We start from the raw sequence: 22,012 nt of genomic DNA, 5'->3' as shown, positions 1-22,012 counted from the left end.
TGTCCTAGGTTAATCATAGAATTTCGGACACTAAGGGCAATTTTTCATGGCCAATCCACCCAACCTGCACATCTTTGTACTGGAGTAGATGTACTAGGCAAGTCTTTTTACACAGAGGGTAGTGGGTGCCTGGAACCGGAGGAGGTGGTGGAAGCAGGGACGATTTAAGGGGCATCTTGACAAATACATGAATAGGATGGGAATAGAGGGTCACGGACACAGCAAGTGTAGAATATTGTAGTTTTGTCGGGCAGCATGTTCGGCACGGGCTTGGAGGGCCGAAGGGGCTGTTCCTGTTCTGTACTTTGCATTGTCCTTTGGTGTTCTAATGGAGTTAGAACTTCACATCAATAGTAGGAAAAATGAATTAACTAATAAAGTTTGAATCCATTGTTTAATATGTTACAGCAGGCAAATGGAGAATATCTCGGGAAACAGGTAGAGTCAACATGCTGTCGTGAAAGTGAAATGATGTTACACCAACTTACTGGTTATTTATGAAGGATGCACATGTGATGTGGACAAAAGGAATGTATTGTATTGAGGTTTGAATATGGCGTCATCAACAGTAAATCAGGTCGCACTTGCGTGGCAATAACGTGCTCACTTTCACCAGTTTATGTTCCACTAGTTCAACTCAGTTCATGACCTCATTACAACGTATTTCGGCGACCGGAATTCCAGAGATGAGGTGGGAGTGGCTGCCCTTGAAATGAAGGCCGCGTTTGAGACTGTGGATTCAAGAAGTCCTAGCAGAAATTTAGTCAATGGGTGTTAGGGGAAACCTTCTCTGCTGTTTGGACTCATATATAACTCAACTGATGGTGGTTGTGTTTGTTGGAGTTCAGTCATCTCATCTCCAGGACAGCAAAGCAATAGTACATCAGGGGACTGTCGTCGGCTCAAACATCTTCTGCTCATTCATCACTACCTCCACACAACATAATGTCCGACGAGTGGACAGTTTCTTATTGATTACGTAATGTTCAGCATCATGTCTGACTTCCCAAGTTCTGAAGGCGCCCATCTCTATATGCAAAAATGGCCAGCTATTTCCGGGCTGTGGTTGGAAAGCGGGAAGTCACATTACTGTCACAAATTCCAGGCATTTCCAACAAACGAAAGTCTAATAATTGCTCTTTACATTCAATGGAATTACCGTCACTAAACCACCACTACCTACACCGTGGGTATAATCTTGACAAGAAACGGAGTTCGACTAGCCAGATACATACAGTGGTTGCAAGAGCAGGACAGCAGCAAGGAATCCTGCGTCGAGGACGTCATGTCGTTACTCTCCAAAGCCTTCCGATCATCTGCGTTTCAAACTTGAGGAGAATGCTAAAAATGCTCACTGGCATTGATGAGTGCAGCTCCAACAATACCCCAGAAGCTCGACACCATGAGGAGAAAGCAACTAGCATAATTGGGGCACTCCTTCATAAATATTCCCTTACTCCAGTAGTCGCACGGTGGCAGCAGTGGGTATCGTCTGCAGGATGGACAGCAGAAACTCACCAGGGCTTCTCAGAAAGAAGCTTAACCCAAACCCACAACTAGTACCATCGAGAAGGATAAGGACAAAAGATTCATGAGGATACAAAAAACTCCATGTTGCTCTCTAGCCCCTGACAAAACTGTTTCGGTATTATACCATCGTTTTTTCACCGTCACAGGATTAGATCCATGGAACTCTCTCCTTCATAGTACTGTGGGTGTACCTATACCAGATGAACTGCTGTGGTTCCAGAAGGCAGCTCGCTGCCACCTTGTAAAGAACAGTTAGTGATAGGCAATAAATGCCTTTCTTGCCAGCGAAACTCAAATCATATCAGTGCATAAGGAACTATCACTGACCACCATGTCCACTGTTTGGTGGGTCATTAAGGAATGCTTTCATAAATGGAAGGCTCAGCCAGCTACAAATAGGTCAAGAGAAAATAGAGTTCAGAAACTCCTACATTTCCTCAACGACTTCTTCCCCTACATCAGATGCAGGGAGGAGTGTGCGGTTGTGAGTCATTCCAGGCAACGTTGCAGCGAACGTTGAGCACCAAGATGCAAATCGCCAACTGACGAGACAGACAACTGAAGGAAATGATTGATTTGGGTATGAGGTGTGCTTTACTTGCAAGTACGGTGGACATTTATAAGATCCAAGGGCACATATTTGATCCATGATCAAATATATACTGTGATAATAAACATATCAGAATCACCGGGGTTAACTGAAACTTTTTTTCGTTGACTGTAATTAAGAACAGTCTCCATGGAACTGAATTCTGCCACTGGGGGATTTCCCTCTTCTATTTAGGAGAGACCCATTGAATGTGTTATAGCACTTAGTGTCAGCGGCAATATCACCCCTGACACGAAGGATGAGTGGCTCTATCAGAACAGACAAATGGAAGAGAAGTTATTTCATCGTTGACTTACAGAAGGTTTACTACCCTCTCCTCGCTGCAATTGGAGTTCCTCGTAAGTCGCATTATCCAGTTAATTTAGTTGGCTGTACAAAACTGCATCACGATATTCATCATTGCATGGCCAATAGAAGCGGCACGTGACAAAATAGTTAACAATGTTGCCTCACAATGCCATGGGCCCGGGTAAAATTATAGCTTTGGGTGACTGCCTGTGTGGAGTTTATCAATTGTCCACATGTCTGCATGGGTTTCCTCCAGATTTCCGTTTCCTCCCACAGTCTGAAGATGTGTGGGTTAGGTGGAATGGCCACACGAGATTGCCCCGGAATTTGCAGGTGTGTTTCCAGGGGTGGAAGGGGTGTTCACAAATGCCAACGCTAATTCGTAGGGGCAGTGCAGACTCGACAGTGCGCATAGCCTGTTTCTGCACTGCAGTGTTCTATGAACAGACTGAGGTAGTACATTGGGTAAATGAAATAATTTCGCCCTGTGGAGGTACTTCAATTTCACTGGATTTCATTAGTGTCTGAAATGGGTGCGTGGCCTTGTGAGGAATGATGGACATTCTAGTCTTGTATCCTCCTATGTCTTGAAGAGTGAGAGATTTGACTAAAACATACAAGATTTTGAGCGGTCTTGATGGGGCTGATTTGGAAAGTTTGCTTCCTCTCGCGTGAGAATCTGTAAGTAGGGAGTCATTGTTCAACAATCAGGCGTGGGCCATTGCAGACAGAGATCGGGAAAGGCTTTCTGAAGACCCGCCCCACCAACAGGCAGGGCTGAGACTTTTGGACTCACTTACTCAAAAGTTGGGTGCGGTAGCGTTTTTGAATATTTTATGGCAGAAATAAATCAATCCTTCATGAGAAAAGGTGTTAATTGAAATCGGCTTGGCAGGAACATTGAACTCATGTGAAAAGCGGATTATTCATGATCTTACTGAATGGTCGAGCAGGCTTGAAATGTCGAACGGCCTACTCCTGTTTCTAATTTGCATGTCTGTAGGATTATTATACAGTAGCTCATTGATCGTGAGTTCAACAAATGGAACATACTCAATTTTACAAATTCTACCACCTGACCTATTTCTCTTAAAATTAAAATTGTTCGTTTGAGTCTCCAACGCAGAATAGAAATCAGAACTCTGAGTCTGATAGATATTAATACTGATATGCCAGCTTTTTAAAAAGAGTCTCTGCAGACTGATCACAGATAGTTGTTTAAAGTGTTTGCGCTATTGAGTCATGGTAACGTTTCTGCACCTTGTTCGCTTTCTGTCAGATTTTATTTCACACGACGCAGTTATTCCTATTGCAATAATTCATACAACAATATTTTACATCTAATCGTTGGTTTTCTTGAAGTTTCTTCAGCAGAAAACATTTCCAAATGTTCAAATTAATATTGATTTCACTTTGACATCCTTCCATTTGTGTTTAACAATGAGAATACAGCTTCAAAACATTGGTGACGCGAAATGAGATCATGTCCTCTATTTCCTTTGATAGCTGAACATGCAGATTTTGCAAGACAAAGTCTGCCAGTTGTGAGGCTGCGCTGGACATTCACGTGGCATGACATAGTCTTATGCACAGTCTGTTGGGTGCGCATTTGTTTAGGAGTTTCTGGTGCCTGTAATCATGGCGGGTAAAATCCTTGCCATCGCAGGTGTCGCATTATGCATTGCTCACCGGCTCGAGATTCTCTCTCGTCGTGAATCATTTTGATGATTTTCATGACTCTTTTAAAAATGTAATTCAATCGGAGCTGTGTCGTCTTGCCACTGATTAGCTCTCATAAAGCATATTCTTGAGAATCCAGCCACCTTCTGTTCTATGCACATGCCTAAGTCAACGCAGCCTTCTTTGCTTGCTTGGCACAAGCAACGTATGGATGTTGAAACTGAAATGTTTCTTGATGAGTTTGTCTTCTCATGTGATGCGAAAAATGTGTCGTAGACTTGGGAGGTGGAAGTTAGTGAGAATATGTTCGTGGAAGGTGGAAGTTTTCCAGGTTTCATTATTATATAGAAAGGCTCTGAGAATACACTTTCCGAATGTAAGCACCTGTGGGTGAGTTTGTTGTTTTCCCACATCCATTTCTTTATTGGCTAGTTTTCCAGGATGCCTCTTTAGTGCATGTGATTATCTTCACACCAAGACACAAGTTGTCTTTTTCCATCTGTCCAAGTTAGTAGAGCTTGTTGAAAGCTTCCAAAGCGGCTGAGTCTGATCACCAAAAGAGAAATCTCATCTGACCCATAACAACAATTTCTTGAAATTGAAGTTGAATAAGATGATGAGATAAGAATGAGGCAGACTATTCATGAGCTTTTCGAGCTGGTCTTCTGTGCAATCTTTTTCATTCTTCTTCAAAGACAATTTCTCAGAGTCGAGGATGTCTTGCTTGTCAACATAGATTGAGCTTCCAGCTGACCGAGCAGTCGAATGTGTGACCTAATGGCGCTGTGACAGATGGAATTGACGGTGGCTGGAGGAACAGGTGGGAGTGGTGCCCGGATTGCCCTGTAATCCCTTCCCTGCAGACATTTGGTTTCACCTTGCTCTCTCAATGAAACGCGAAGTATTCAGCTCCTTCGCGTATGCTTTTTCTCCACTTTGTGTATTCTTGAGCCATGGATTCCTAGGTTCAGTAGGGTGCACTTTTTCCAGGAGGGTTCGTGTCCTTGAAGCAGTGCATTTCACTGTCATCCTGGGGCTCGCTTGCAGCATCGAAGCTCAGAGTAGAGAACTTGTTTAGAACTCTCGTTCCAGGCTTGAAGAAAATGTAGCCCATCTGGCGGAGCTGATAGAACATGTTCAATACTTCGATGCTGATAATGTTGGCCTCAGCGGAAACACTGTCATAGTCCCTCGCCTATTCTGCCAACGGATTTGCACGCTGCTGGTACTAGTCCAGATTTTTATCAGCTAACTTCTGTACATAGTCCATGTCTCTGAAACATAGATGTGGGCGGGGATCACTCCTGCCTTGTAAGCTCTGAGCGAAGTGTCGGGTCTGAGTTCCTCGTGTTCAGGCGCTCTGTTCCTCAGGTGGCTGAAAGCTGCAGTGCCACACTTAAGGCGGTGTTGAACCTAATCGTCGATAACTTCCCTTGATGACAGTAAGCTCCGAAGGTACAGAAGTGATCTACAGTGTCCAAAGTCTCATCGTGCATTTTGATAAATTGGGGCAGTGCTGTTTGGCGGAGGTCAGTTAGTAGAAGACGTTTGATTCAGTGATATTGTGCAACACCCATTCTCCCAGACGTCTCGTAAAAGTTGTTGATGATGACTTTGAGCTCAGCCACCGAGTATGCAATGGCAAACATCTGCAGCTTGTGCAGAACCACCAGCATGCAGAAAATCTGGGATGAGGATAGGTCGATCAGTTTCCAGTCCGATAATTTGTGGAATTTCACTCTTTCTATGTCAAGAAGCAAAGAGTAGGCCAGTCGGGCCACAAAACACAAATAGAAACAAATTAATATATTACCTGATAATGGAAATTATTTCACATCGTAATAGGCACTCGGTGAGATTTTTAGCATTGCTTACAGCCTGATATATATATTATTTATTTTTCTATCTCCTCATGGTCAACGTAGTGACAATTGTAATCGTTTCTCGAGGAAAGTGAAATCTCTTCAAATGTCTTACACACTACCTGGTGGCCATGCAGCAGCACACTTGGTGGCTGTTATTACTGACGTTCGTACTTATTATTTTAAAAATAATTTGACTCAAATCAGGATATATAGAACAACGTACAAACAATCATTCAATAACAAAATCAACAAAATATAATTATCCTAATTTGAGACTTTTTCCCTGATTTCCAGCAGACAGTTCCTGTTTTCCCTCCTGCTTCATTCCACGCCCCCCCCCCCCCTCCCCCGCCACCTCATCCTTTTACCCACTGGCAAAAGACATATCTCTAAATAGAGACAGGAACAGGTTCCATCTCGTCCAGCGCTGTGCATCTGGACCATGACGTGCAACTTTAATTTTCTTAGGTTTAAGGAATTCTGCAGCATACCCGAACCATATCGACACTTTAGACACATCTTCTGACTTCCATCCTAAAACAATTCGCCTCCGGCCAATCAATGTGGCAAAGGCAACCACACCGTCTCATTCCACTTATGTTAATTCTGGAACTTCTGAAACTCCAAAAATTGCCTTCAGATGTCCCGGTAATATTTTCACCTCCAGAATTTCTGATAATGTTTTAAATGCCGAAATCTGAAACCCCACTACTCGTGAACATGACCAGAATATGTGGATATGGTCAGCTGGTCCTCCTTTACGCGCCTCTGACATTTATCTTCTACCTCTGTGAAAATTCTGCTCCTTCTTTCCTTTGTCATATGGGGTCTATATGCCACACTGAACTGCATGAAGATTACTCTAGCACATGAAGATATAGTATTGACCCTGTGTATAATTTCACTCTATGCTCCCCATTCCAACTCTTCCGCCCACCTTTGTTTTACCTCCACAATTGGTGCTTTTGTGTCCATCAGCATCTATAAATGTTAGTAATTGCCCAAACTGCCAACTAGTCTGTCAAAAGCATTTATGAAGCAGGCTGTTGAGGTAGAGGATAACTCATTCTTAACCAAATTTCGTAATTGAATATACTTAAACTTCTCCTAGCTCTGTATTTTCTGTTACTCCATAAATTCTTCAAAGCTCTCAAAACTACCTTCTAAAACATTTATCTGTTTCCAGGTCCCTATTATGCCACTGCTTAAATGTTGTACCCAATCTTGCAGTGAAAAATCAATGGTTTCCATAAACAGAGCTAGCCATGACATGGTTCCCAAACCAAGATGTCGTCACAGTATCGTCTAAATTCTTAAATGAAATATTTCCAATAAGTACCCTAGGTACAGAAACAGATTTATGAAGCCGTCCATTCAATAGAAACAAAAGCAAATCCAGGTACTTAGGTATTCAGGTGGCCCGTGGCCGGGCTTCGATGTATAAATATAATCTGGGAGGCCTGTTGGAGGGAGTGAAAGAAGATTGTAAAAAGTGGAATACGCTTCCACCTTCCTTGGCTGGGCTGGTGGAAACGAACAAAATAAACGTCCTACAAAATTTTTTATTCGTGTTTCAATCCCTCCCAATATTCCGACGGAAGGCATTTTTCTACCAAATGGATGGTATAATTTCGGGTTCTATGTGGGCGAAAATAATTCCACGAATTCGACGATTCTTCTTGCAAAGGAATCGTCGGGTGGGTCAGTTGGTGCTGCCCAATATTTTATATTTTATTCGGCGATGTACATAGAGAAGATTCGGCAGTGGCGGAGAGGAACAAGCGGAAAGTGTACAGACAGAGAAACCATCATGTCAGAGGGCGATCTTGAAGGACTTAGCTGCGGCTCCACTCCCATTTACCCGTTTACGAAAAGCTCGCTCTTGGAACTTCCTTAAAATTCTGGCGCCAGTTATTACTGACCCCTTATAAAGCCAATTCCCAAGTGTTTCACTGGAACATTTTGTTGGTGTAGTCCATCCATGTGTATAATACCCATGTTATCCAACTTTATGCCACAATGAACTGTTCTTTTTGATTCTCTGTCACATTATTTTTTGATTGATTTGTGGCCATTTGTTGCAAGTAGCAGAAAATTATCTATTGCATCGAGCAAAGATCGGCTGTTGTTCCAGAACATTGGCTGTACCGAGCTGCTCAAAGAATATCACATGGTATTTTGCGTGAACGGATTAGTATCTGCTGTGGGTCCCCCCAGTTTGGTTCAGTCCCAAATACTGCATTCGCGTTACCAGCCTGGTTAACTGCTCTAATGCTTGAACACATTATCATCTCGGTTGGCCAATTTGTTCTAATTCTGTTGCTCAATGTTTTCAGTGTTGAGCATAATTTGTCGTCCTGCAGAGCCCGCATGTGCTTAGAAGAAAAGGACAAAGTTAGAATAATTAATACGTACATTATACTGGCGTTTAATATGGAAGAGGTTTGAAAGAAAACAGCCAAAAAGCATAAACGGTCAAAGCAGCAGAATTATTTGTTTCATTCTTCGTCTGTGGGTGTTGCTGGCTGGGGTATCATTTATGGTGCTTTATTGATTGCACTTGAGAAGGTGAGGGTAAGTTATCTTCTCGAATCCCTGCTGTCCATGTAAATGCACACTCAGTGCTGTTCGAGAGTGCATTCCAGGAAATTGATCAAGCGACAGTGCAGGAACGGTCATCTTCAAGGGAATCTTGCAGATGGTGTTGTTCTCATGTAACCTCTGCACCTGTCCTTCCAGGTGGTAGAGTTCATAAGTTTGGAAGGGACTGTTTAAGAACCTTTGTTGAGTTTCTACAATGCATCTTGTAGAACTTACACAATGCTGCCACTGTTCATTGGTGGTGGATGGAGTGAAAGTTTGTGAATGGAGTGTCAATCAAGTGGGAGACTGTACCCTGCAGTTTGTCGAATTTACTGAGTGCTGGTGAAGATTAATCCATCCAGACAAGTGGAGAATATTTCATCATTCGCCTGATTCGCGGGCGGCACGGTAGCACAGTGGTTAGCACTGTTGCATCACAGCACCAAGGTCCCAGGTTCGATTTCTGGCTTGGGTCACGGTCTGGCGGAGACTGCACGTTCTTCATGTGTCTGCGTGGGTTTTCTGCGGGTGCTCCGTTTTCCTCCCACAACTCCGGAAAGACATGCTGTTAGGTCATCTGGACATTCTGAATTCTCCCTCTGTGTACCCGGACAGGCTCCTGAATGTGAATACTCCCTGGTCCTCTCGTTGTTGCATCACCTATCTTCCAGTGCGACGAATGCAGAAGTAAATATCTGGGTCCAAAACAGCAATTGGCTATGATTTAAATTTAACAGTCATAGATTAATCATTGAATTATATTTAAATAAAAATTGTTTCTGTGATCTTGCTCCTCTATCTGTGCGAGCTCTTATTTCTGATTCCACGTTATACAGTGAATGGTAGAACCCTCAAGAGTACTGAAAGTCAGAGTGATCTAAGTGTACAGGTCCACAGGTCACAGAAAGGGGCAACACAGGTGGAGAAGGTAGTCAAGGAGGCACCTGGCACGCTTGCCTTCATTGGACGTGGCATAGAGTATAAGAGTTGGCAAGTCATGTTGCAGTTGTATTGAACCTTAGTTAGGCCACATTAGGAGTATGGTGTTCAATTCAAGTCGTCACATTACCAAAAGGATGTGGAGGCTTTTGGGAGGATGCAGAAGAGATTTACCAGGATATTGCCTGGTATGGAGGGCATTAGCTATGAGGAGTGGTTGAATAAATTCGGTTTGTTCTCACTGGAACGACGGAGGTTGAGGGGCGACCTGATAGAGGTCTACACAATTATGAGGGGCATAGGCAGAGTGGATACTCAGAGGCATTTCCCCAGGGTAGAGGGGTCAATTACTAGGGGGCTTAGGTTTAAGGTGCGAGGGGCAAGATTTAGAGGAGATGTACGAGGCACGTTTTTTGCACAGAGGGTAGTGGGTCCCTGGAACTCTCTGCCGGAGGAAGTGGAGGAAGCAGGTACGACAGTGACATTTAAGGGGCATTTTGACAAATTCATGAATAGGATTGGAATGGAGGGATGTGGCCCCAGAAAGTGTAGATGATTTTTGGTTAGACGGGCAGCATAGTCGGCGTGGGCTTGGAGGGCCGAAGGTCCTGTTCCTGTGTTGTACTTTTCTGTGTTCTTTGTTTTCTGATCTGGCATTTTTCTTGTCCTTTGTCCTCGTATTTCTTTGACTTTCTTATGTCTTCTCAGTTCATTAAAAATTAAAGGATTGTGGGCGTCATTGGCTAAGCCAGATTATATTGCGTTTAAGATGCTAATATTGAAATGACTTCATGTGATGTAGGTACATTTAGAGTGCTATTAGGGATATAGGTTTAGGTTGTTGACCCAGGGGCGGTAGCATGGCGGCGTGATATTTCCCATTCAGCATGGTGAGTAACTTGAAGGGCAACTACCAGCTGATCTTATGTGCCATCTTCCCATGTTCTTCTTGAAGGCAATGCTCCTCAGTTTGGCAGATGTTATCGAATGAGTCTTAGCAAGTCGCTGCAGTGCAGATGGTATACATCCTATCTTTCTGCACTGATGGTAATGGGAGTGATATTTGTTGTTGGAATGGCAACCAAATGCTTTATTTACCCGTAATGGTTTCATGTTACCTGAGTTCTGTTGGAGAGCATTCAATCACACTCCTGACTTGTGTCTTTTAGATGATGAATAATTTCTGGGGAGTCAAGATTTGAGTTGCTCCACACAGAAATCCTAACCTGTAACCTGATCATGCCGCCAGAGTGTTGATATGGCTAGTTCAGTTCAGTTTCTGTTTAATGGCGACGCCAGGATTTTGAACGTGGAGGAATCAGCGATGGGGGAAGTCAGAATCTTCATGCCATTGAATGTCAGGCTGATCGGTGGATCTCCCTTGTTCAATATGATCATTTCCCTGAACATGTTTCGTGCTGCTGTAACTTGCCAATTGTTAGCCAAAGTCTGGATAATGTCCAGGTCTTGCTGCATTTGGACACGGAGTTCTTCAGTGTCTAATGAATCAGTATCCCTGGGGTTACCATTGATCAGAAACTGAACTGGACTATTCATATTAATATTTTGGGTACCAGAGCATGTCACCGGTTAGGAATTATAGGGCAAGTAGCTCACCTCATGACGCCCCAAAGCCTGTCCACCATCTGCAAGGCACACATCCGGAGTGTAACGGAATACTTCGACATAAAATCACAACATCCCAGATATTTCCGTCCCTCCTTGAGTTGAAGCTCACAGTCGGCGTTTACAATCTGCCGCTGACTGAGGGCTTATTAGATCGGGTAACATTTTTTTTTCTTGAGGGAGGGGTACACTAATGCATGTTTGCCTTGGAACACTTCCATCGATCACTGCGAATTTTAGTGTTTACAAGAGTTTGTATTCTGTATCTATGAACTTTAATGCCTTAAGACAGTGAAAGTCTTCCTCCCTTAACAGGAGAATATTTGCAGAACACAAATCAGATGTGTTGGACAAAAGAATTTAAAACCATTAAGGACATATTAAGCAATGTCACTGATCAGGATCTTCATTCAGTTCGACAGAAGTAATTAACTATTAATTATACATTAAGTGACTTGTGAGATCATTCCTAATTATATCCAATTAGCTCCTGCAAAAGAGTTTGAGGCCAACAAGATCAGATAGCTTCTTATGTTCCTACTGGTAGAAGTTCAATTCGTGACCAGTTGTCTTTTAACTTCAACATATCTGAAGACTCACGTTTGAAAAAAAAGTGATTATTTCATTTTCTACATTTAGGCCTCGTCAGTGCTAACAGCACATCCGAGAGGAATGATGGAAGACTTATCAAAGCCAAATGAATCTCTCAACAATCTCACAGGCTTGAATTATATTGAAAAAGGGAGTTCTTACAAAACGGTTGATGTGATCTTCATTGTGACTGTAACAGGATCTTTAAGTTTTGTGACCATTATTGGGAACATTCTGGTGATCGCTTCAATCAAAGTAAACAGACATTTACAAACTATAAACAACTACTTTATTTTCAGCTTGGCCTGTGCTGATTTGATTATTGGTGTGTTCTCCATGAATCTATACACCACTTACATTGTATTTGGCTACTGGCCGTTGGGCCCAGTGGTTTGTGATTTGTGGCTTGCTCTCGATTATGTTGTCTGTAATGCCTCTTCCATGAATCTCCTGGTCATCAGCTTTGACCGCTACTTCTGCGTGACAAAGCCCCTAAGCTATCCCGTGAAGAGAACAGCGAAGATGGCAGGAATGATGATCGCTGCTGCTTGGGTGCTTTCCTTTATCCTATTTGTCCCTGTCATTCTCTTCTGGCAGTTCATAGTAGGGTTTAGAGCAGTTGCTGAGGGTGAGTGTTATGCACCGTTCTTCTCAAATCCAGCTGTCACTTTTGCTACTGCTATTGCTGGCTTCTATCTACCTGTTATTATCATGGTGATTTTGTATGTGCAAATTTCCCGAGCCAGCAAGAGTCGTGTAAAGAAGGATAAAAAGGAAACCGAATTAAGCAAGTACACAGTTACGTATTGTCCCGCAAAGGACAAAATTAGGAAACAGAGTACTAGCAACATAATAGATGTTCCTAATGTGTTCGCACATTACAAAATGCAAGATAGCAAAATAACTGGTGCAATAACAATTGATAATCGTGGCCAAAGAGTGGAGAAGGAGCTATCCAATGAGTCAGCGTCCCGCAGTGAGCGCCCAACAAATCATAAGGATAAAGAGATGTTTCCAGACAGCACAGCCGCCTCTAGCACACAGCAGATAGTTAGCAAATCGCAAACAAGTGACGGCTGTGGCACCACTGCAGGAATCGTGTCAGGTTTTAGCAGCAATAATGAGAATGACAGAGCGATCAGAGCAGGCAAGAAGATCGTTACAATGCCCAATACCCCTGCGAAGAAGAAGAGGGGCGATGTATCCAGGGAAGACAAAGTGACGAGAACTGTCCTGGCTATTCTCCTTGCGGTTATCATCACGTGGAGCCCATACTTTATCATGGTGCTCATTAACACCTTCTGTTCAACCTGTGTCCCCAACCCACTCTGGACGTTTGGATTCTGGCTCGCTTACATCAACAGCACCGTCAACCCAGCCTGCTACGCGCTGTGTAATCCAACGTTCAAAAAAACCTTCAAGCATCTTCTCCTGTGCCAGTACAGGAACGGTGGTGTAACAGGATAAAACTAACAACTATCCCCACTTCGTGCACACTTTGTACACAATTACGGTGACTTTCGTATTGCGCATCAAAATATGTATGCACGTAATACCTTTGATTTGCATACTGTTGTTCAAACGGACATCTATTAAATGGAATGTTAGAATCACATTTGAATTATATTCAAAAAATATGTAATGCCTGTTATAAATTAAGGTGCTGCTTATTAATAAAACATATCTATCAGTCGGCAGTCCAAAGATGTGCGAGTTAGGAGGATTGGACATGCTAAATTGCCCCTTCGTGTCAAAATGTTAGGTGGTTATGGGTTAGGGAGGCGTAGTGGGCCTGAGTTAGGTGCTCCTTCGGAGGTTCGGTGCCGGATCGATAGGCCGCATCATCTCTTTCTGCACGTCAGGGATTCTATGATTATCTGAATCAGAAATGTACTTTCCGAAAGTTTTAGCATCCTAGAATATATCATTGGCGCGTTTAGAAATCAATGTTCACTTTCACAACAGCACTCAACATAAAACATTATTCATGTATCCTTGAAGTGTGATAGATCTATCTCGTTTCTTGAAGTCATCATCATGCACGTTGTGCTTCGAGTGTGTTTGCTGACTGTGGTCATTTTGAAGAGTTTTCTTTTAAGTTGTTTAGATGCTATCTCATTCATTATTTTGAAGATAAAGAAGAATATCCATGTTAAACTGTAGGCCGTTCTCCTGATCGTTTAATAATTCATAGCCACGTGGTTCAGACGGATATCCATGATTCCAGCACTGTTTATTTTCTCCTTTAATCATTCATAAGATGTGGGCTTTTCTGGCTGGGCCTGTATGAATTGCCCATCCCTAACTGCCCTTGGGTGAAATTCAGAGGGCATTTTTAATAGTCAGTCAGAAGAACATAGAAGCAAAACCAGATAATGGTCACAGTTTTCGTGCCTTAAGGACATTAGCGAACCTGATGGGTCTTTAATATAACCCACATTCTTAATTCGTGGTTATGTGTAGGCTTCTAATTCAGTTCTTTTGGGAGTGAATTCGCATTTCACCATCATACACAGTGGGATCCGAACCTGGGCCCCAGAGCGTTTCCCTGGGTCTTTGGTTTGCTGGTCGAGCGAAAATATCACTAGCCACTGCTTCCCTTTACGAACTCTATCCGCAGTAAAATCTGACCTCAAATAAATAAGAATATAACAATATTTTTAAAAGGTAAGCAGTGGCGAATGGGCATTGCATTTCTGGCATTATTCCTGGCAATTGCGCTACCCCTATAAGTGTAATTTTTTAGTTTAACTTTATGGCGACTAGAATTACACACTATACTCTTCGTGTAGTCTATCTCAGGTTCGCAGAACTTCCATGATTTGTAATGCTATCCCTCGAGAAATAAAGCCGACTGCTTGGTTTGCTTTCACTTAATGACCTTGCTAACCAGTGACGGTATCTCCAGTCATTGGCTCACCTGTCGTCCGAGATTACTGAACCACACCGAGACTTCCACCTTCTAAATAATAAATGTTTTCCATTTCCGTCCGAACAAATTGAATCACTTCACATTTATCTACCTTCAACTTCATTGATGAATTGTTTATCACTTCTGCAAGTTTATCAATGTTATGCTGTAATTTGCTGTAGTAGTCCTGAGTATAAAGCAACACCCAACCCCTCCACACCACGCCCAATTTAATATCATCTGCAGATTTGGAAATTGTACTTTTGATTCCAAGGCCTTGGATGTAAATTGGGAGTAGTGATGATACAAAACTGTACTTATGGAACTCCACTTTGCACCGTCTATCGCTCTGAATAACTATTCTTAACTCCTGCTATCGTCTTTCTGTCTCAAAGACAGCTAGCAATTCATTCAGCCTCCTGTCCACCAATGCTACCTTCTTTGTTGTTATACATGAGACTTCTATCGGACAGCTTATTGAAGGTCTTTCGCAACCCTTGATCACTTACTGCATTGCCATTTGCAATAATGCCGATCACCTCCTCAAAATGTTATTAAATTTGGCAAACTAAACTGATCACTAATCTGAGCATATAGTTCATTAATATAGTTAATTAACTATATTAATAGTTAAATTGTGAAATTCTATTAGATTCTATCTATTAGTATGGGTTCAATTTTGATTCCTACCATTGATGCCAATCTAATCATTTTAAAATTAAATGTCACAATGTGCCATACTCTATTGTAATATCTTATGATGCACTGGGCTCTCTGATGCTATAGTATCCCAAGATACATTTGGCCTTGCCCTCCTACCACAGCCGAGGACACATGGATCACAATCGTTCTCTTGTATCACAGAATACATTGGTGCCTGTCATTCAGTAATAACCAAGGCTGCATCAATGACTATCGTTATTACCATAGAATTTACAGTGCAGAAGGAGGCCATTCGGCCCATCGAGTCTGCACCGGCTCTTGGAAAGAGCACCCTACCCAAGGTAAACACCTCCACCCTATCCCAATAACCCAGTAACCCCACCCAACACTAAGGCCAATTTTGGACACTAAGGGTAATTTATCATGGCCAATCCACCTAACCTGCACATCTTTGGACTATGGGAGGAAACCGGAGCACCCGGAGGAAACCCACGCACACACGGGGAGGATGTGCAGACTCCGCACAGACAGTGACCCAAGCTGGAATCGAACCTGGGACCCTGGAGCTGTGAAGCCATTGTGCTATCCACAATGCTACCGTGCTGCCATTCTGTAAGATCCCAGGATAAAGTGTGCTCTGTCATCCAATAATATCGTAGGATACACCGGATTCTATCGTCCAGTAATATTCCAGGATACATTGAGTTCTGTCCTCCTTCAACGTTCCATGATACACCAGGCATTGTCATAATGTACTATCTCAGGACACATGGGTCTGAATTCCCCGATTTTGGGGCTATGTCCGGAGGAACTGTAGCGTTTTAGGTGGAAAAATTCGGCGCAGCCCCAGCACCGAAACTCCAACCGGAGAGGGGCCAGCAGTCGCTCCCCGCAGTAAAATGCACGGCCTTCCCAATATAAATGCCAGAGAATTACCGGGTCTGTGGCTGCGCATGCGCAGTGATCTGCAGTGGTCACTCCGCACAACATGGCATCTGCCATGCGCCGATCTGACCTGCTAGATAGTGACCCCGTGGACACCCACTCGCCACCCTCGGGCCACCCCCTACCTGTCCCCCAGCCCTCGCTGAAGCCCCCTGGCCAGCACGACGGCTCCCACCCGACGTTTGGCAGCCCTGGACTGCCCACAGCCGAAATTCCGGATTCCCGACCTTTGAGACCACACGTTCCCCGCGCGGTTGGTAACTCGGTCCATTGTGGGTGTAGCATCGGGGGAGGGCTTTCATGTAAATTCCTCAGGCCATCCCAACGGCGTGCAGCGCGCCCGTCCATGACACCGTTTTGGAGAGGGCGGAACACCCGAAAACAAGCGCCGCCCCCGATTCAGTGGCAAAAATGGGTTCTCCGCCTGTTCGCCGATTACAAAATCAGCATGCGAATGAAGAATCACGCCCAAGGTCTAGAGTACTTCCATAGATGAATGTTGTGGTGACTTTGCCATATCGAAAGTTGTTATTTATTTCTTTCTCTCAATATCCTTGGCCTCAACCTGTCCTGAGATGTCAGCTCAGCGCTGGAATACGCAGTTCGAACTTCATCCATTACCAGTGGTAGTTCATATCATGATTAGGGAGAATCCAACTGGAAAGGATCTCATAAATCAAACACTTCTCCACAGAGCCAACTCGATGGCTTGAGGATCAAACCTGGTAACAACACAGGACAGTCGGTTACAATAACCCAGATATGTAAAGGATACGGAAGGGGCAACTGAGAAAAATGAAGAGGTTCAGTACAGAAACGTCGAGAAAGAGATTCCCAGACAGTAAACCATTCATCGACGCTGAATCTGATCTGTCCATTATCATACTTTCGCTGACCCCTCATTCAACGGCTGAGAGTTCCCCCATTCGACCTGCACGTCTCAGTCCCCTCTCCAGAATCGACCCTCAGGTTCGTTCTCACTTACCAACACTCAATCCCGCTCTCATTTCCCGACTTTCCTTCCCCCCAACTCACTGACTCTGAGATTTCCTTCATTCACCGATTCTCAGTCCACATCAATCAGCGAATGTCAGATGTCACCCTCACTCATTTAATACCAACCTCTCTCACTCACAAACTTGCTGTCCCCGCCCCTTCGCTACAAGACTAAATATGTTTTAATGGAGTGATAACATTTATTGGAACATATATAAGAAAATAGAAGCAGGAGGAAATAATCGGGCCTCCGAGCCTGCGGCTTCATTCATTTTGATCATGGCTGATCATCAAGTTCAATACGCGAATCCTGCTTTTCCCATATCCCTTGATCGCTTAGCCCAAGAGCTATATCTATATGCTTCTTAAAATTAAACAATATTTTCGCCTCAACTACTTTTTCGGGTAGTTTATTCCACAGGTTCACCACTCTCTGGAGAAATAAATTTCTCCGCACCTCAGACTATAACCCATAGTTCTGGACTCTCTCACATTGGGAATATCGTTTCTGAGTCTGCCCTTTCTACTTAGAATTTTATAAGTTTCTATGTGATTTCCTGCTCGCTCTTCTAAACGCCAATGAATGTAACCCAACCGAGTAACCCTCTCCTATATGAGAGTCCAGCTAGCCCAGGAATCAGCTTGGTAAACCTCCGTGACACCCCTTTCATAGCAAGAAAATCGTTCCTCATTTAAGCATATTAAAACCTAACACAATACTCGAGGTGTGGCCTCACCAATGCTCTATATAATTGCAGGGGTACATCCATATTCCTATACTCTAATCGTCTCCCGATGAAGGCCAACATACCTTTTTCCTTCTTTGCTCCCTGACGGACGTGCACGCTTGCTTTCAGCGACTGATGCAGACGGCCACCAAAGTCTCACTGAGTATCCACCCGTCTCAACTTACACACATTCAAATAATAATCTTCCTTCCTATTTTTCTTCCCAAAGTGGAAAACTTCACATTCATCCCAATTATACTGCATCTATCACTGAGAGACCCACTCATCAACCTCTCCAAATCCCGCTGAAGAATCTCTATATTCTCCTCAAAGTTCAAATTCCCACCCACCATTGTATCATCTGCAAATTTGGAAATAGTACATTTAGTTCCCTCGTCCAAATCATTAATATATAATGTGAACAGTTGGTGTTCTAGCACACATCCCTGTAGTACCCCACTAGTCACTGCCTGCCATTCGGAAAATAACTATTTATTCCAACGTTTTACCTCCTATCTGCTAACCAGCTTTCTTATTTTCTCCAGACATTTCCTGCAATCCCATATGCTTTAAATTTGCATAATAATCTGTCATGTGAGACTTTATCGAAAGCCTTCTGAAAGTCTAAATAAACTACGCCCGCAGGTTCTCCCTGGTCAATACAGGTTAGATCTTCATAGAATTTGTATAGATCTGTCAAGCAATATTTCCCTTTGAAAATCCATGGTTACTTTGTCTGAATATACATTGCTGTACAAATTCTGTGCTTTGAAATCCTTGTAAGAAGTCTTACAACACCAGGTTAAAGTCCAACAGGTTTGTTTCAAACACGAGCTTTCGGAGCACGGCTCCTTCTTCAGGTGAATTCACCTGAAGAAGGAGCCGTGCTCCGAAAGCTCGTGTTTGAAACAAACCTGTTGGACTTTAACCTGGTGTTGTAAGACTTCTTACTGTGCTCACCCCAGTCCAACGCCGGCATCTCCACATCATTGAAATCCTTGGTAATGGACTCTGCCAGCTTCCCTACTACCGACGTTAGGCTCACTTGTCTATAGTTCCCTGTTTTCCCTCTACCTCCCGTTTTGAATAGTGGGTTTGTATTAGCTACAATCGGAAGGAACCATTCCCGAATTTAACAAAATATAACATAATATAACGATACAATATAACTGTAGGGCTTTCAATTTAAATGTCTTGCAATCGTTTTTGTTGATCATAAATGTATAGGGACGCAGATATATTAGAGTATTTTATCTGGTGGCTAAAATCCCTTTGGTATTCAACAAAAATATTAGTCTACAAAGAGCACCGTGTTATTTAATTTTAACATTGCATAAATGCCCTGACGTTTGCTTATCGTTTGGCGCACTCTTCCAATAACCGCAGGTGCAAAAGCAGCAAATGAATATCTAATCGAGCAGATATCTCTGCCATGCTGTGTTCGGTCGATGTTAAATTATGCTACAACATTTCGTCATTTGGTAGTACACAACTTGAGTAATACTGAAAAAGAGACATGCTGTCGATGTTTTATCTTCCATACAGAATTGTCCCTGTTTCTCAGCAGCATTCTCACGTATATGCACGTCTATCTGCTTTGTTCTAAGAAGAAGTGCTCTTAGTATTACAAAAAGGTGTCTCTCACCACACAAAATATCACAGTGGGGTATACATTTGGGCTATGTTAATTACACCATAGTGGCTGGTTGTGAAACATTCAATGAAAAGGAAATCTTATTATAGTCTGAAATTTTCTTTGCAAATGCTGAACAACTGTGGATAATGTCAATGATTCACTGTGATTTAGGAAATAAATATATAATGGCCTCATGATATCAAACATGACTGCTGTTTCTCAGATTAAGAGGTATGTGACATTGTCGATATGACTCGGATATCCGAGAGCACTGCTCCACTCGCAGAAAAATAGTGTGGGAAAGAGAATGATTCCGACAGTGCACTGCGCATCTCCGATGGGATCCCGGAGATGACTACTCAACGGATTCCCAAACGGGAAGCAGATAAAGAGGAATAGGAGAGGCCTCCATCCACGAAAGATAGAGCCAGCAGTTAACACAATGAGTGGAGTTTCCTGAACGTAGACCTCGAGCCGAACATGGGCAAACAGAGACAGCTCACGGCGTGCATACGACTGTCAGTATCGCCTTTTTTGTGAAAGGTTTACGGTGAACGTTGTATTTCGTGTGTGTTGTATAGCGACAGAGCCACCATTTGAACGTTTTACGATGCAATCTCTAACAGTTTGGCACGGATTCGTCAAATTAACACATAGTCGTAATCTCAATCTATTTCTCACTCTTGGAAGTTGAACCATTGCCATTTATATTAAGTTGTGCTTTGTATGTCAAAACTAGAAGGGTAGATTTTGATGGAAGCCGATATTAGAATTGAAATAAGAAGAGGTCAACATCACTTGTTTTAGTACATCAATTATTACTTTTTTCAGTGGCGTCACTAGCTCTCCTTTCTTTCATTTAATTTGGGGCGTCATTTGCCTTCAGGGGGCTGAGAGGCAGACATCACTTCCTGTGTCCTCCTTTCTTGGTTTGTGGCTCAATCGCCTCTGAGGAAATCCCCGTCATTACTGGGAGCTGGAAGGTGGGCGGGAGGGCATGTTTGCAGAAGGTCAGCACTGGGGGAAACTGAGTTTCTGGATGGAGTACCTGATTATTCGAGCAGAATGGGATTCTCAGGGATGGGTTTCATCCCTTCCTCATGAGAAATGAAATCCCTCTCACTTGCGGAAGCACAACTGAACTGCAAAGATAACTCAGCACTCAGGAAGCACCCAGAGGACCAAGGGATAAGTTCCATTTAATGTCAAATACTTTATCGGAAGTTGAACTCTCAAGTGTGGAGGGCTGTGAAATTGGCGAATGAGGGTGCCTTCTTAATTTATACTTGTCATGCTAATTGCACGCTTCACTCTCATCAGTTGTGCCTCGTCTGTCACAAGAGGCATTCATTCGCTTGATATGCAACTGCACCCTTCACTGACAAGTCAACTGTAGAGCTAATGTTCACTTCCATTGATTCGAGTTCAACATTGGAGTTCCATACGTCCCATACATTACAACTGCTAGGGGTTGGTAAGTGGGTGCATTAAGATCCTGCGAGTGGCAGACGTAGGAGGGTACGTTTCTTTCAGCGTCTCAAAATTCCCTCAGAAATTCTGTCGAGATTCTCACCAGAACTGATACTGCCAATTTCTGGAAAGATTCCGCCCGTTGTCTTGAAATTTGCCTACTTGTGTGCAATTAAAGTGTGGTGTCACAAAGATCTGGCAGGGAGTTCAAGAAATGTTCATATTTTCTGTTGGTTATGTTTTGCTTTTTAAACTGAGACTGACATAGTTAAATCAAGGAATACAATGGATCACTGAATCTGAACTGAGCATTTGATTTGTCAAGTTGGTTTGAAAAACTGACAGCAGATGTTTACCCGAGGCATTTTGGAAAGAATGGTTACAAAACAAAACCGGATTTGAATGGGTTGTTCGGAGCAAAAACTGATAATATTACCAAGGTACGAAAGAGAGGTCTCAACGGTGGCTCAAGCTAATTTACTTTTCTTTTAGATTCACTGAATCACACGATCACAGAATCACAGAATACTACAGTGCAGAAGAGGCCCTTCGCCCCTTTGAGTCTGCACAGATGTGTGAAAGGCTCTGAACAGCCCACCTAATCCCACTTGCCAGCACTTCGCCCATTGCCTTGAAATTTATGACGTGCCAAATGCTCATTCAGGTGCTTTAAAAGGGTGTGAGACATCACGCCACTACCACCCTCCACGGCAGTGCATTCCAGACCGCCGCCACCCCCTTGGTAAAACAGATTTTCCTCAAATCCTTCCTAAACCTCCCACACCTCACTTTGAAATTGTGTCCGGAACTGACTCCATCAGCTTAAGGGGAACAGCTGGTCTATATGCACTCTTCCCATGCCACTCAACATATTTTGCACCTCAACCAGGTTACTCCTCAGTCTCCGCAGATCCAGACAAAGCAACTCAATCCTATCCATCCTCTGTTTGC

At 43.2% G+C, this 22,012-nt stretch overlaps 1 protein-coding gene across 1 annotated transcript; it reads left to right on the top strand.

Moving 5' to 3' along the window:
* The first annotated feature begins 11,796 nt into the window (after positions 1-11,796).
* Positions 11,797-13,179, top strand: LOC119975546 (muscarinic acetylcholine receptor M2-like). The gene has a single exon (XM_038815335.1). It carries the CDS (start codon positions 11,797-11,799, stop codon positions 13,177-13,179), a length of 1,383 nt encoding a protein of 460 aa, XP_038671263.1.
* Positions 13,180-22,012: the final 8,833 nt, after the last annotated feature.

The sequence above is a fragment of the Scyliorhinus canicula genome, chromosome 13 (assembly GCF_902713615.1).
Source record: "Scyliorhinus canicula chromosome 13, sScyCan1.1, whole genome shotgun sequence".
NCBI lineage: Eukaryota > Metazoa > Chordata > Chondrichthyes > Carcharhiniformes > Scyliorhinidae > Scyliorhinus > Scyliorhinus canicula.
Note: the sequence above shows the minus strand (reverse complement) of the source record. Positions and strands in the feature narration are given on the sequence as shown.

What these genes read in the sequence shown, in the direction of transcription:
- LOC119975546 (XM_038815335.1), top strand. Translation starts at nt 11,797, where the DNA reads ATGGAAGACTTATCAAAGCCAAATGAATCTCTCAACAATCTCACAGGC.